The sequence below is a fragment of the Acomys minous genome (assembly GCF_964271855.1).
Source record: "Acomys minous genome assembly, chromosome: 12".
NCBI lineage: Eukaryota > Metazoa > Chordata > Mammalia > Rodentia > Muridae > Acomys > Acomys minous.
The window spans coordinates 25,043,535-25,060,624 of record NC_140493.1 but is presented as its reverse complement, the minus strand read 5'-3'; the positions used below and the strand labels follow the sequence as shown (position 1 = coordinate 25,060,624).

The following is a 17,090-nucleotide window of genomic DNA, read 5'->3' as shown; positions in this document are numbered from 1 at the left end:
GAGTCAGTACTAAAGATACACAGGCTTTTCCTTCTCATTACTCTCCAGAGACTCAAGGCTAGCAACCGTTCAAAGCAGTTACACTGCTTCAGGGACTATAACCCAGGGAAGGTCTGATGGCATGCATAGGGTTTCTGTAAACACCTCACACGGGTGGAACCAACTCTTTGGAGGCAGCTAGGTGCTGAGCATTCTTGGTCTCTCTCATACCTTGTACAGTGCTCCCCACATGACTTACTACACCCTTAGACTCTCAACCACTGTGCTGATACAAAAGGTCAAGAAATAGTTACACCAAGGACATCCCCATAAACTTATGCTAGAACTTAAGGCTTTGAGAAAAGTAACACGCTTCGCAAAGTATTGGGTAAGATGACTTAAAGAAATTTACTAAGGGTAGAAAACTGCTAAGTAAAAGTTATATACCAAAGCCCAGATTATTGTCTCACACAGCCGAGGCTAGCCTTCACCTCTCCAGATATACCAGGGACGACACTGAGTTCCCGCCTCTCCTGCCTCCATTTCCCAAGTGCTGAGATTACAGGTATGCACACAATACTGTTTTTATGTGTGCTGGGGGTCAAACTCAGGACGTTGTGCATCGTAGGCAAGCACTCTACTGACTGAGCGCCAGCCCAGCCATGGTCTATATTCTTTATGCTGTACTTGATGTAATGTGGGACCATGGTGGAAGAAAGAGGGTAGCAAGACATTGGAAAGAGAAATCTAGGTTAAAATCCAGACTCTCTGTCTTGTACGAGTCATTCAGTCCCTCAGTGCTTCATGTTTTTCATCTGTAAAGTAGAAAAGGGGGTCACTGCTCATCAATGTACATGTAAGCATGGAGATCAGTCTACAACACTCTTTGCTTATGGCTTTAAAAACAAAATAAAAAAATATCAGGCAGTAGAGACTTTAGTCATCCAAAATACAAATCAGTCACTGAGTTAGAATCTTAAAATTCTCTGTGTTCTTTCCCCCGTAAACACTGACATTAACAGACACACATAAGGGAAGGGGAGCCTTGTTTTTCTTTACTAAAGACATAAAACACAGTTAAAGAAATTAGTCACTGGTCCCTTGGACTACAGCTGTGCGTGCATCTTAGGTATTTTCTCTTAATGCTGCCTGAAATTGTTGTTCAGCTGATTTTCATGCACCAGCTAAGAATACACTAAATGAGACACTTTTTATTTTAAAAAAATCTCTCTTTTGCTTCCATTCTTGTTACCTCAACCCCAAACACAAAAAGCAAGAACACTTAGAAGACAACACAGTAGGCAAAAAAGGCAGTGATCCCTCAGATAGGAGGGCAGGAAGGTGGGCTGTACAGCTGCTGCCTGGAGGATGAGGGGGGTGCTGAGCCAGAGCTGGTGGTCTCCAGGAAGTGAGCACAGGTTTGAGAGGCAGGCCTACTAGGGGTCACTGTGGGTGCCCTGGGGAAGCTAAAGCTGTCCAGAGACTCAAAAGACCACATGCCCCACCTTACTGGCTGTTGTGTGCATGAGCGGAATTAGAGACTGGAGAATGAGCCACCTCAAAGAAACCCAGAGAACAGGGCTAGGCACCTGAGATGTCAGGGAAGGACCTGCTCTTAGCATTGGTTAGAAATTCCCATTTTGCTCTGTAGCAGGGACAATTTGCCAGAGACTAAATATAGCTCTGGTTATGTCTAACAATGCTTTAAAACAAGACCAAGAGGATTGTGTTACTTCTAAGAAACCTAGCTGTGTGAAACTCAAAAATAAAGCTTGAGTATTTATAAAATTAAGAACAACCACACCCATAAGGTAAATTCATTGTGTCTAGAATCCAACTAGTTCACAGGCTTGCAAAGAAACAGGAAAACACAAGCCTGTCACACTGAGAACAGATCTAGACCAACACACACCCAGAGTGAACAGTGAAGGGAGCTAAGGCATCTGCACTCTCTGTGTTTGCGATATGAAGAGAAAACACAAGCACCTTGAGGTGAGATGAGAGGCACAAACAAGATCCATGTAAAATTCTAGATTTGGAAATTGGATTAGACTAATGACAATTAGGCTCTGCATAACAGAAAGATCAGTGTGCATAATGCATCACAGTAAGAATTGTAAAAGTAAACACATAATGACAACTAGGCTCTACACAGCAGAAAGATCAGTGTGCATAATGACATCACAGTAAGAATTGTAAAAGTAAACATAAGGGGGTAAAGCACATGCACACCCCCAAGAACAGTAAGCCCTGAAAATAACATGAAATGATCTGAAACATATCTAGGTTGGCAGCTTTTCATAAACACTAGACAAAGGCTCTAACTCTAAGGCAACCTGAATGTGGGAAAGGGAAGGGAGATGGCCGGGCAGCCGTTTACACCCTTACCCTGGGCGGCCATGGCTCAGGCTTCTTTCATGCCTTTCCCTTCCTTCCTTGTTTGCCATCTTCTTCCTTCCTTCCTTCCCTGCTAACTTCTGGGAGGTTGAATGGCCTACGCCACTGAATCCCAGGCTACCCTTGGATATACTCAGCTTTCTACGAGAACACCCTATCTATCTGTCTTCTAGCTAAGCAAAGCGTCAAGAACACATCACTGAATCAGACCTGGTGATGGACACTGGTGACTTAGCCCCAATCCCTAGAGTCCGGCATGAGAAAGAGTCAGACAATGTGCTCTAGCTATAGGTGTCAGAGGAGTGGCTTACAGGAGAGCTACACAGAGGCCAAGGAGGCAGAGAGAGGCATACCTCTGTTAGGCAAACTTTCTAAACTAGAGAGCTTTTTAGTGAGTGACTCCTGAACAACAAAAACAAAGCTGAAGGGAAAGAAGTATTCTGGTTTAAAATAATGATACATGAAAAATAGTAAGGAAATACTGACTCTAGGGTGGAAGAAAAATATTCATGTGAGGGCAAAGGTCAAGTTTTTAAAAAAAGATTATTTATTTATTCATTTTATGTGTATGAGTGCTCTATCTGCATGTACACCTGCAAACCAGAAGAAGACATTAGATCACATTATCGATGGCCGTGAGCCACCATGTGGTTGCTGGGAATTAAACTCAGGACTTCTGGAAGAACAGTCAGTGCTCTTAACCACTGAGCCATCTCTCCAGCCTGGTCAACAGTTTCTTTTCTCTTAAAGAATACGACTTAAGCAGGGTATGGTGGTGCACACCTTTAAAACCAGCACCCAGGGAAACATAGGTAGGCAGATAGCATTGAGGCCAGCCTGGTCTACAAATAAGTCCAGGACAGCCAAGGTTACACAGGGAAAGCCTGTCTAAAAAAACATGAAAAATATTAAATCATAATTTTAAAAAGATTGTGATTTAATTAAGAGAGAGAGAGAGAGAGAGAGAGAGAGAGAGAGAGAGAGAGATATCACAATGTAATTACATTTCTCCCTTCCCTTTGTTCCTTTTAAACCCTCCCATATGCCCCTTCACATTTATGGCTTCTTTTTTCACTAATTGTTATTACATGCATATATGTGTGTACTTACACATTCCTAAATATACCCTATTATATAATGTTGCTTGTATATATGTGTTTAGGACTGGCCATTTGGCACTGGACAACCAACTGGTGTGCTCTTCCCTGGGGAAGGCCTCCTTCCCACTGCCAGTTTCCGTCAATTGGCTTTAGCTCTCTGCGTAGGAGTACGGCCTCCAGAGTTTCTCCCTGCCCACTTTGCCAATGTGCACTGTGTCATCCTTGTTCAGCTCACATTTGGCCAGTCATGTTGGTGAGACCTTAAAGGGCTTCTTTTAAAGAGAGATTCAAAGTGGCCTGTCAAACTGCTCAGAACTATGCCACTATAATCAACCTACACAGGAAAACCTAACCCATGCTAAAACCATATCAAGGACCTGTACCCTGGGGGTCGGCAAGCTGTCTGTGGCCTGAAGCCTGCCCACCCCTCCTGGCTTTACAGCAAACCAAGTGCTTTGAATGAGCATGGCCCCTGTGGCTCATAGATTTGATCACTTGGTCCCCAGTTGATGGAGCCATTTGAGAAGCGTTTGGAGGTCTGGCCTTGCTGGAAGAGGTGTGTCACTGAGGGTGGATTAGGAGTTTTCAAAAGCTTAGAACATTCTAGTTAGTTCTCTCTGCCTCACGCTAGTCTCTCAAGATGTGAGTCCTCAGGCACTGTACCAGCACCATGCCTATCTGCCTGAATGCAGCCAAGCTCTTTGCCATGATGGTCATAGATTCTGATCCTTTAAAACTATACGCCCCAAATAAATGCTTTCTTTTATAAGCTGCCTTGGTTATGGTGTTTTAGCACATTATAAAAGTAACTAAGACATCAAGCAAACTTTTACCTTTATAAATAGCTGAAAGTAGGGGGCTTGAAAGATGGCCCAGAGGTTAAGAGCACTGGCTCTTCTTCAAAGGTCCTGAGCTCAATTCCCAGCAACAGCATGGTGGCTCACAACCATCCATAATGAGATCTGATGCCCTCTTCTGGCCTGCAGGTGTACATGCAGGCTAACTACCATATAAATAATAAAGAAATCTTAAATAAATAATAAATAGCTAGCTGAAAATAGTCCAACTGACTTTGGAACACAAAAATGACATGAAGTTCTAATTTTATTGTTCATCAAGTATTATCGAACACATTCATTCAAGCATTATCTATGGCTTCCTCGGTGTTATAGCAACAAGTTGAAAAGAGGAAACACAGACAGAGGCCTGTAAAGCCAAAAAAAAAAAAAACAAAAAACAAAAAACAAAAACAAAAAACAAAAAACAAAAACAAAAAAAACCAAATCAAACAAAACAAAATAAAACAAAACAAAATAAAACAAAACAAAAACAAAAAAACCCCAAAACAACAACAACAAAAAAACAAAACAAAACAAAAAAACCAAAAAACAAAACAAAACAAAAAAAAAAACAAAACCCCAAAACATTCCAGAAAAAGTTTGTCGATCAAGTTAAGAATTTTTCAAAATGGAATCTCCTTTGCTTAAGTCTCAGATTGTCTCTTTAAAATGTCTTGCAAGGAAGTGTGCAAAACAGTCTAGCAGGTTTAGCATGGTTTAGCCACCATGCCTGTTGACGTGAGTTTAATCCCAGGAACTCCCATGGTGAACAGATAGACTCAATTCCACCAAGTCATTCTTTGACTTCCACACATGCACAAGTTTACACACAAACGCCACGCACACAGAATCTTGCAAGGAATTTCACAATCAACACTAGGTTAAAACAAAAACCAAAACAACAAAAACTAGCTACTGGGAGTCATCGTGATTTCACAGATAATTACTGATTTCTATTAACCATGACTTCTGTATAAAGATTCCTTTAACCAAAAAGGAAATAGCAACCAAAATTTGGTGCCAAAATCTTTCCCTGTAATTTTCAATGAAATTAATTTCTCTTTTCATATGCCTGCAAGTATGACAGACTTTTAATGAGTTATTTGGACAGAGTCTATTCTCTGGCTTTGACTTTCCAACCCTTCTCTCTCAGACCCCCAAGTTCCAGGATTACAAGTATACATGACAACACCCAGCTCAGGGCTAAGTAACAAGCAGATTCTTGCCAGGAAGGTAGTGGTATGCTATAAAACGGAACAACAACAACAACAAAATACTTTAATAGGAAAAAAGATATTATAAGGCAAATTTTTGATAAAGACATGATATTTAGTAATATTATAGTTTGTATTTATATAAATTAATGTAATTAGTCTAGGACAATAAAGATTCTGGAAACTGTATTTTCTTTCAATAAAGACTAATTTGAGGAATTAGGTAAAATGAGCCCAGACATTGAAGGAAGAGTCAATTGCATCTTCAGTTTTTTTTTTTTTAAACATTACTCAGGTGCTTCTAGAGAAAAGAGGAAGGAGGAGGAGGAGGAAGAGGAGGAGGGGAGGGAGGGGAGGAGTTAGGGGAAGACAACAACAGAAACAGGCTCAGTTCCCCCTAAGGAAAGTGTATCTACTTTTCAGCAACCAGCATGGAAGTGGAGATGCAGCTTCTGAGGCCAGCAATATTATCAAACTGCACAGAAATCTGGATTTAATAGCTCTCAGGTTGGAAATCTTTCTGTACTCAAGACTTACTAGGTTGCGTGACCTCTAGTGTCTCCAAGTTTCATGTGAAAATGAGGTTGAAGAAGGAGAAGGCGACACATGACTAACTACCTCAACAGGGTATGTTGTGTGTATGTGCGCACGCGTGCATGTGACAACTAACTTCTCAAAAAGTGATTGGCAAGCAATCATAATTCACAGTTGTAAATGTGCTATGTACATATCAGTACAAACTAGGTATGGAAGCATGTAAGATGTAGTTATTTTAATGAAAGTCTTTACTGGTGGTACTTAAGAACAAGAAAGCTGGACATAGACTCTCTGGGTTACTCACACTCCTGTGTTGCCAGACTCCATGAGTTAATTTAGGTGAGGTGATGAGAACGGTGTTTGGTAGAACTATCACATCCGTGCGTAAAGGGTTAGCCGCTATGATGACTGGTCCAGACAACAGGAAGGAAGACCACTTATGAGGAGCTTAGGGGGTGAGGGGAGATAGACAGTGATCAGCACTGAGACCAGTGGCAAGAGGATGAAAAGAAAAGGTGGAGGGCAGGAGCAGGCAGAGTGCTGGCTTTGATGGACAGTCAAAGGCACACTCCCTTCAAGACCTGGTGGAGTGAGCAGAGGGGGCTGGTGGCTTAGTGGGAAGAGCACAGCAGGGAAGGGAGAGGAAAGGCCTGGCAGGAAGGCATGCAGGGGGGCCAGTGCCATCAGAGTGGAATCTGGGTGACAGAGATGAAGCTGGACAAACAGGTTCCTGACTGTGAAGGGCCTTGGCGGACTGGAATGGACACATGACTTTACTTGGGAGACTGAGAGGTTTAAGCTCAAAACTGACAAGAATCAAACTATCACTTAGTTTGATTGGCAGGGTCCTTAAGGAATTAGGTGACTTTAAGATTTCCTGAATGTAATCATTCTAAAGTAACAGCAACATTTACAAGTCTGGAAACGGAAGGATGCACCACAGTAGAAGGCTACAGCATCTGACTGCCTAGAGGAAGCGGAGCATCTGAGCTTTCTTGAAGGAAGCCACCGTGCTGGTGACTGGGACTGGCAGAGTCCATGGTACAACTCTCTGTGGTGGGAAGGTGCAAGGAAAGAATGGACAGTGGGCTTAGAATGTCGGGGGCGCCGTGAGAGGACTTGTGGCTCTACAATCAACCGTGTGCAGCAGTAGGTCCCTGAGACTGGGCTGTCACTGATCTTGAGTGACAACATTAGCATCACAAATAGTTCTATTCCATGAGACAACCTAAAGAAAGGCATTACATCAGGAGAGGTTAAAAGCTGGGCCACAAATCAGAAAGAGTGAGACTGTTCCAGATAGCCATCTGTGGAGAAGTGACTTTGCAATTTTTTTCGGGGAAGAACACAACCATGAGGGATGAGGGCTGTCATTACCTTTCAGCATAAAGCTGGCTTCTAGCAATGCAAGCTTCAACAGGAAGCTGTCAGACACCAAGGTTCCCATCCTCAATTGCCAGACTGAGCAGTAAAAGGAAAAATAAAAGTGAAAGGGACAAAAGAAAAAAGGAAGTATGGGATGGAGGTGAACACACAGCACTACAAAAGCTTGGATTTGTAACATCCCCATTTATGGAATTCTGGGTAGCTTCCAGGAAAGATAAATAATTTTTAGCATAGTGATACTTTTTAATAGTCAGTCTTAGTAAGGAAATGGTTAAAATTGAAGATATGGACCAGCGTAGAGGAATTCAGAAAGGAACAAAATCACTGGAAAAAGAAAGGCTTTTCCTTTTTCTTTTTGGTTCATTGTAAAGGAACATAAATTTAGCCTCCAACCCACATTCCCGCCTATCCCCAGAATCCTGTGCAGCCCATAGAAAGTAGAAAGTGTGCCAAAACAAACAGTGTGGGCTCCACTCTGGGGGTGAGGGGGGAGATGAGGCTGTGTGGAAAGGAGCACAACTGGCAGGCAAGGGAATGGAATCACTTCTGACGAAGGCTACAAAATGGAGACTCAATGAAGGACAGGACTCCCAGACTCCCAGAAATGGGATGTGCTTAGCAAATTCACAGACCAGATTCCCAACACTAGTGCACTTCAGAAAGCACAAACCGAAACGGGAGGGGAAACAGACAAAGCAACATACCTGCTGTCATGTCTGCCTTTAATTAAAGCATAAAACACCCCTTCCCGTTCCTCTCCCCCCACCTCCCCAACTACCCAGAGACTAGGAGGGCACAGCTCAGGTGAAAGACTCCAGCCTTCCAGCTACAAAGGGGGAGATAGCAGACAATGGAGCTGGTGATTCATTACAAAAGAATACACTCCAGAGCGCCTGCTGCCTGCTGCCACTCAGGCTCACAGCGCTATTTAAAGGAACAGCAACCTCCTTCCCAACCTCCCCTGTGCCTAACACCTTCTCTCCTCCTGGTTCTGATGGAAAACAGATTTTGAAGAAAATGCCAGCAAAGCACTGAACTGTCCAAGAAAGGGAGGGCCCTGGAAGCTGGATGTCCCATAGTAGCTGTAGAGTCAGACATCCGCTTTCAGGCTGTACTGTGAGCTTGCTTTCCCCTCTGCCTAATATACCAACTCCCTCAAAACTAAATAGTGTAACAGAGCTTGTGCTTTGCTAAACGTCTTTTTAATTAATTAGGTAAAGTCATTTTCAGTTTTGTTCTCCTAGTGTACACGTATTACAAGAATGACTTCTGCGCTGATCTAGAGACAGGACAAGCACTATCTTTGAGAATGTGAATCAAGCTAAAGAGACTTCAGTGAAAAACTTCTATAACACGACCATGAGCAAGAGATAAAGGCATTATTTAAAGTGTCACATGAGCATGTCTAGCCACTACTGTATGAAAAATTTGCCACCAAAACACTGTTTTTATTAAAAAGCCATGTTCTTTTTATTGTTAACAGTAAAGTAGTTTGCTAATACAACAAAAAGGCCATATAAAACTATGGTGTATGTAACTACAAAGCATAGATTATGCACAAACCAATCTAACAACAAACAGCGAAGATGACTTCTTCCACCCAGTGAAGGAGATGGAGGACAGGGACGAGAATCTAAGGCAAAGACAGTGAACCAAGGTGTGAAGTGACCAAACATCATAGCCAGGACAAGAAGCATGGTAACAAGCCACTTTAACTCTGACAGCCAGCGCTGCCCAGTCCAGAGAGTTTATACACTTAGGCGAGAGGGCATTATCAAGTGTTTGGATTTGACGTCTGGTTCAAAACAGACAAGCCTAAAAAACAAAGCAAAAAACAAACTATGGAACAGACCAAAGATTTGAACCCACTCATTACTTCTTTGATTTTGTTTTCTAGATTACAAACAACCATCTCCATTACTTTCGGGTAAATGGTGCAGGCACTGAAACAAATGTCGTCACTCTGAGTCCCACAGCTCTGTCTTTTCAGTTGTATGAATTCAACATGAAGAAATGAGCTCTCTTTCCTTTAGCACTTAGTACATCTGAGAAAGCGCAAAGATTAAATTCATTGATTAGAACTTCAACCACTTTTTTAAAAAAAGTCTCTTTCCAGGTTCCATTTCTTTCTTCGACCTTATTCCTAAAACCCCACTTTCCGTGGGGTTTTTTCCGTATCTGATGACTAGGAGCACAGTGCGTACAAGCACGCAGGCACGCACGCTCTAACTTGTCATACGCATCCTAAAACCAAGGGGCAATGCTCCATGAGGCCACACAAGTCTGATTTTAACAGTTCGTGTTTAGATGACTCCTTCACTGATTTTAAAATTTGTGTGCGACTGCAGTGTAAGAGCCTTCAGTGAGCGCGAGTGCAGCCCTCTATCCGTGCCCTCAGAGGAGCCCAACGTGGACTCAAGGTGAGCGAGCAATGGCACAGGCAGCAGAGGAGCAAGACCTGGGTTCCTTCCATGGAGATTTTGGGGGAAAAAAAGATATTTCGAAACCATTAACTCTACAAAGGAATAAGAAGTATTCTTAAAAAAAAAATTCAAGTTCCTCCACTTTTCAAAGAAGGAATTTCTTGACAACCTCCCAACTCAAATTTGGAGAAAATCCTCCTTGAAAGAATTTATCCTTTGACATTTCCCTCTTCTCTGGGTCAGGATGGATGAAGCCGTCTCTACAGGTTTCCCTCCTTCCCAACAGCACTGCAGGCCATTATATAACATGTAACCAAACTGGGCTCTAGCACCGAAGGCGATGCCTCTATCCGATAGCCTGCTGCCTCTCGCCCTCCGGCGGTGAGGAAAAGATGGGAGAGAATACAAAAAAGGGGCAACCTCCTTAAAAGGAGAACACTGTCCAGCGAGGGAGGCCTGGGGGACCTGATCCCAAGCCCGAGACTAAAGGGTTTGAAAGTCCTGTCATGGAAAGGATGTTCTGGTAAGTCATAGCCTCACCACTCTCTCCCAAGCCACACATTAAAAAAGGAGGTGGGGGTGGGGTAGAGGAGAATACAGTAGGGTGGCAACTAAACAGCCCTACCAGGTTTCGGAACAGCATTCACCTTTCCATCTGTCGGGAATGACTTGCTAAAATGCAGTGCAGACAGTGCTTAACACAACCAGAGAGGCAGAGAGAAGGGGGTGGGGAGAGGAGAGCAGATGAAGATCTTCCATTTCCTACTCCATCTCCTTCAAACGCCTTTTAAAGCAGGCAATTGTCACTTACATGTACACATTTATTCTGTCAGGGAAAGCAGTACCTGCCTCTGCCTCACAAGATGCTCCATGAGTTCCTATGGAAAACATCCTTTGGCAACGACAAAGCCACGGAAATGAAACATTCTTTCCTAGCCTTCATTTTTGATAATCCGTTTAGAAAGAAGGCAGCAAACTGCAATTCCACCGGCAAGCCTGAGAAACCCCCGTGAATCAGCTTTCCCACTAACACAAATTCTTCTGCAATTCTTAAAAGGAAGTCACTCCCTCTCCCCTTTTCTGGCAGTCTACAAGAATCTCTTCCTACCTCTGCAGTCTCTCTCCCTCCCTCTTCTCAGAATCAAGACAAAGAGGTAGACAAATCCCCACAGGCTCTTTCCTGAGCTACAGCTGCACACTACAGGAACTGGGATCGGCTATGGAGCCGGGGGAGGGGGAAAGGGCACTGACACAGTACACATGCTCGAAGGACTCACACTTCAGCTGATAACAATAAATCTGCCTTTTTAAGAAGACAACCCTCATTAAAACCTGGCTGGCTACACTCCACCCCAGCCCTTTTCGCAGATCCCGAGACAGAATGTGTGGACGACACACAGGTCTTACCTGAGTTACCATTTTCTTTTTCTCCATAAACCAGAAGAAGCAGATGATAACCAGTTGAAAGCCGTCGTAGTGGGGCGCACTTCTGTGGCTCTCTGCCACTCCGTCCCCAGCTAGCTGGCGAAGGGAGGGTGACTGGCTTCCCTTCACACGGTTTTCCTGCCTTTCTCTTTCTAGTGTTTCTTCCTTTCTTTTCTCTTCCTCTCTGGCAGTCTCTCCCCCTCCTTCTTTCTCCAGCTCCCTCCCATATCTCAGGCAGATGGCTGAAGGAAGCCCCACCCCTGAATGCCTAAGGTAATTAATCAGAGTGGAGCCCCACCTCTTCCTCCTCCCCCCCACCCCTCCCAGTAGGCTGACAGCTCCCAACTCCAGAAGCAGGCCTGCTGGAGAATGGCAGTTTGGCCTGTGCTTTACTGTGCGCACGCGTGTGTGCGTGAGTGAGTGAATGTGTGTGTGTGTGTGTGTATGTGTGTACACGCGTGCGCACACATAAAGCAGGAGGGGTAAGCGTGATGTAGGCGCCATGTGCTGGCATATTAAGGCTATGATGGTGTATTAATTATATTGCTCTAGAAGCACTTACCACAACTTATTACAGTTAATACAGATTTAAGAGATTGTGGCCATGAATATCTGACAATAAAAAAGGGATGAAAATTAAGCTTTTCCCCACACTGATGGGCATTTATAGATAAGAGTGGGTCTAGTGAAAGGTGTGGAGCAAAAAGCTTCTCAGTGACTACACAGGAAGGGTTTCAAGGACAACATCACACAGAACAGTGCTAGAAGCCAGAGGCAATGTAATGAGGGCATAGGACTAGGAGAGAAGGAAGGTTAGTTATGTACCTATTTTTTTCTCCTCTAAAACCCTAGAGATTCTGAAAAAGGTGTCACCACATCTGACTGCTGAAGCTCCCACTTCATAAAGCTCAGGCCATGCTTCTGCTACTGCGCTTCGGCCTGTAGTAAAAAGAACGATGCCTTTCTTATATAGCAGCCCAGTACCTGCACCATTCCTGCAGATAACAGTTACTACAGAGCTTGGAGAATACAGTGGCTCAGGAGAATGTTTACTCAACACAGATGCTTCTTTTACGTCCTCACATTTAAAACTCAAATGAAAAGAGTCTCACAAGGTGAGCTGGGCTGGAGTGCTAGTCTCATTCTGTCCTTTACTGGTGACCTCAGATAAAAAAAAAAACCTGAGTTCTGAACATAATTTCATTATCTCTATATATAAATTATGTGAATAATTGATAAATTTAGGACTTTTGCCAATTAGCTAATAAAAATTAAGGTTTTAAATGTATTCTGATAAAATCCTGTCTTAAAGATCACGTATTTTAGTTCTACTATATTCATTGAAAAGTAGAGGAGATCAATTGCAAACTTAGCTTCTTATTTTAAAAAATAAATACTTGAAACTGTGAGTCAGTAATCACAGCCGTAGAGTTTCTTGCTGTCTCCACCAGGACTGTCTGGCATGAGCAGAACCAGGCTTTTAGAATGTACCATGCAATACTGTTGGTTGGCACTTTGCCAACACATCATCCTGTTCTCTTAATTACCAATTATTCTAATAATTCCAAAAAGAATGCAGACTATAGAACCAGGAACAAAATCTGGAGACCACAGTCAGGGCGGTGTGCTAACTATGTAACAGGGCAGAAACTGTCCCCATATTTTACAGATATGAAGAAATATGTGCAAAAGCACAGTACTGGGCTAGAGAGCAGGCTCAGTGGCAAAGGTACGCACCGAGCTCAGTTCCCAGCACCTATTCTGGGCGGCTCTAGGGGATCCGACACCCTTTTCTCCGTTCTGTGGGCAGCGCACAGTCACACACACATACGCCTTTTTTTAAAAGGTGAGGTCTTTAAGCAAACAAAAATGGGAGAGGAGGAATAAACCACAAAACCAACAGCTTTTTGAGCACTAAAGTCTGAACACCAGAGCTCTTTGCATGCACAACCAAACGACATCAAAAAATTTTAAAGGTAAAGTAAGAAAAAAGAAGGGGTAGGCAAAAGCAGGGCATGGCAATGCTTGCAATCCTTCCTGTACTTTAAGAAAAAATAAGTCATATTTATGAAATAATTGTGTTTTCAGCTTTGACATATAAAATAAAGCTGCAGGCCCCTGTAATGCATGTGTTGAATTCATAAAAAAAAAAAAATCTGACAAAAAGTTGCAAGCACCAGAAAAGCTACTTGGATGCTTGGGTGTGACTTTAGTCCCTTCCCATAAAGGAAACTTTTTATTTTTTAATAAAAAGGAAAATGAAAGGTTCCCATAAGCAAAAGTCTTGGACAAGGATTTCCACAGGTCTAGAAACTTAAACTGCATCTTCATACATAGGATTAATATTTTACACTGCAAATAATAGGCTTAAAAATTCATTGCCACAAGGGATAGTATAAGCTAAAAATAAAATATGCTGAAATGAGTTTTATAAAGTCTCTGAATAACAAGATCACTGTGCATACTGGCCAGTCGCATTCTGAAGTGTGTCCCTGACTTTAATGGCTGACACAGAGAACAACTTGCTCTTTGGTGCCCAAGAGAGAGAAGAGCAATTGAACAGCCCAAGTCTGACCCAGCAGAACAGCTGAAGTCCCTGGTGGCTGAACAGACCCAGGAAAAGCTCATTTGACAGTTTGGTTTTTTTGTCTCTCTCTTGGAATAGAAGGACAGACTGGATTGGAGGGATGGGGAGGTGGGCATCTGAACAGAGTACAGCAGCCAGCTAAAGAAGATCATGTCTGCCCTGGTGGAGCAACCTGACTCTCAGCAGTATGCCTGGACTTCGGAGGCACTCACGAAATATCTGCTGAATAAATAAACACAGGAAAGGGTACTCTGTGTCTCAGTTTCTTGGTGGTCTCCTTGGCATTTCTGTTTTCAGAACCCCTGCTTCCTTTCTTCTGTTGTTCAACTGAAATTCATCTCTGAGTGAATAAAGATCTCCAGGTGATGACCAGATCCAATGGACACATCATGCCTTTTCTGACATTTCTGTGGCATTTGAATTCCTGTCTTTAGGACGCTCACTCCTAGCTTCAAATGTTGCTTCTTCTACTGCCACCCTGCCAGCCACAGCCACACAGGAGCCTGGGTGCTGTTGTTGCTGGTCCTCAGACTACAGCTGTCCCTTGGCAGCACTCCAGGTAATGAGGCTCCCTCAGCTGTTCACTTGCCTCAAAACGAGGGGAGAGAGAGAAAGGAGGAGACAGGAAAAGGGGGAAACAATACACCAGTCTTTCCTAATTTTTTCTTTTTCCCTGTTCATTTCCTTCCTGTTTATCCTCTGAGTGCTGGTAATGCACTAGGCATCATCCTTAATCTCCTCTTGGTACAACTAGCAGTGTACCCACCCAAAGCTCCTCCTAGCAGCACCCCAGTGGCAATGTGTTTTCCTCTGTGCAGAGAGGAGCCAGGTGCTTCAGATTTTCAGAAAGGGTACAAAGTTCAAGGAGGCTAGCATCTACAATATGTGTGTCTAAGTTGTTGGATCTCACTCCATCGATTCAGGCAATAATGTCCACTCACTCAGAGGACCTCATTTCTGCTCTAGCTCACATCTTTTCCTAAGTTCCGAGCACAATACCCAGCCAGCCCAAACAGTTGTAAGACTGCACACATACTTCTTTTAAGTCCAAAGCTGCGGCTAATGAGATGCCTCAGTAGGCAAGAGCTCTTGCCACCAAGCCTGACCTGTGTTCAAAGACAGCTGACCTCTGCAAGTTGTCTCTGACCCCCATACATGTTCTATGGCACATATATGTATCCATACCCCTCAACACACACACACACACACACACACACACACACACACACACACACACACACGTACGTCTTTAAATCCAAAACTGAACTAAGTTCTCAAAATCGAACCATCAATTCATAGAACAGCTGAGTGTCTGCTGTGTTTATGCGAGGCACCCCTCTAGCCCTGAGGAATACAGCAAAGGACAAGGAGAGGAGAATATTCTCGTGTGACCCTTGCATTCCAGCATGCCTGTCTTATCGGTGAAGGCTAGATTTCACAGCAGGCAACACAGCTACTGCTTCTGAAGAACTTACTCTGAGATGGCTTCTGAGCAGGCTCACGACATCCTCAGGACACTGGTGAGATGGTGAAATCTCCTTTGTAGAGATTAGCTAGGTGAGGGTAAGCACCTTGCCCATAGGCACCCAGGCTAGCACGTTGCAGCCATCAGGGTCAAACTCAAACCCACAAGTAGAGGGCTCTTGCTTACTGGCAGCTGCATTAAGTCAGAGTCAATCCTACTTTCTCCACCTGCCCAGCCCCATGTTCACAGATGGCTCAGTAGCTGCTTCTCTGCTGGTGTCTCTGGCCTATCCTCCATGCATCTCACTGCTGCCAGTAATCTTTCTAAACGCAAATCTCATCCTGCCACTTCTCTACAGGAGGAAAAATCCTCTTTGGCTTTGTTAAAACTAGTGTTAATTGTACACAGTAATAAGCTTACAAGTGTGCACCACCCAGCTAAAACTGTGAGTGTGCACTTGATTTACACTCCTTGATAGCTAAGGATGGTGAATGTTATCTTGTGTATGTTAGCATCTACACCTCTTTGAACAACTGTTTCACTCATCAGCCCATTTGTTTTATTTATTAGATTTATTCTTCAGGGGCTTAGCTTTAGACTTGTCCATATACTCTGGCATCAAGTATGTATGTATGTATGTATGTATGTATGTATGTATGTATGTATGTATGTGATCTGTTCTTTCAGGGCTTAGCTTTTGACTTGTCCATATATTCTGGCATCAATCCCTTGCCAGATGAATAGCTGGAAAGGTCTCTTAACTCTGGTAAGTGCTTCTCTGCTGTGTGTGGCTCTTTATCTTCATCTACCATTCATCAGTCCTTGTGATTCAGCCCTGAGTTACCAGAGTCCACTCAGGAAACCCATGGCTATGCCTGTATTCTGAACCAGGTCCCTCTTTGTAGTTTCAAAGTTCTAGATCTTATACTAAACAGCCTTCGGGCTAATTTGAGTGGACTTTGGGTACAGGGTGAGAGATAGGGGTTTCGCTTCTGTGGATATCCCGTTCACCCAGGCACATTTGTCAAAGAGGTTGGCTTTTCTGCAATGTATGTTTTCCGTGTTGTTTTATTTCTAGGTCCTTTATTCAGTGCAGGTGTCCTTTTGTGCTGTAGCTGTACTGATTATCAATCTTCAGTATAATTTGAAGGTGGTCCCGTGTTATCTCCAGTGTTACTCTCTTTGATGAAAATTGCTTTGGCTAGCTGAGGATCTTTGTGCTTCCATGTGTATTTTAGGGTATCCCCACCCCACCCCGGAACACTGAATTTTCAGGTAATATCATTGGCTACTTTGGGTAATATAATCATTTCACTGCATTCATTCTTCTGATCCATCAATATTGAATGCCCTTCAACCTCCTCTACATGTTTATATTTTGAGGACTTTTACTTTGTTGGTTAGGGTTATGACCGCCTCCTTACTCTCTGTCCTTACAAGGTAATGTAAATGTCAATGAGGTCACTCCCAACTCTTAGGCAGGAACTGAAAGCATCACTTGTGTGCTTTACCAGATCTGTCAGGTTCACAGCTCCTTATCCCTCCAGAACTCATCCAGCTTGCCACGTGAAGCAACGACAATAAGTCCAACGCTGTTTCTGTTCCTAGACTCTTGCAAGCAGCCTATTCTCCAGTCCTCACCCCTGAAAACATTCCCTGACCGTATCTGCCTTACACATTCCAGTGAGTTGCCCCATTACCTGTGTGCACACTTTATCTTGGCATCTATCTCATGGAC

General features: G+C 43.4%; 1 protein-coding gene across 39 annotated transcripts in view; it reads right to left on the bottom strand.

The window, feature by feature from the left end:
* Positions 1 to 17,090, bottom strand: part of RBFOX2 (RNA binding fox-1 homolog 2) — a 237,039-nt gene that overhangs the window by 72,554 nt on the left and 147,395 nt on the right. The window contains exon 1 of one of the 39 annotated variants that reach the window (XM_084750913.1): positions 11,283 to 11,573. The exons of the other annotated variants lie outside the window; for them this stretch is intronic. Within the exon in view, the coding sequence (XP_084607039.1) occupies positions 11,283 to 11,309 (27 nt within the window). The 5' untranslated portion in view covers positions 11,310 to 11,573. Of the gene's footprint in view, positions 1 to 11,282; positions 11,574 to 17,090 lie in introns of those variants that run through there. 39 annotated transcript variants of the gene reach the window in all.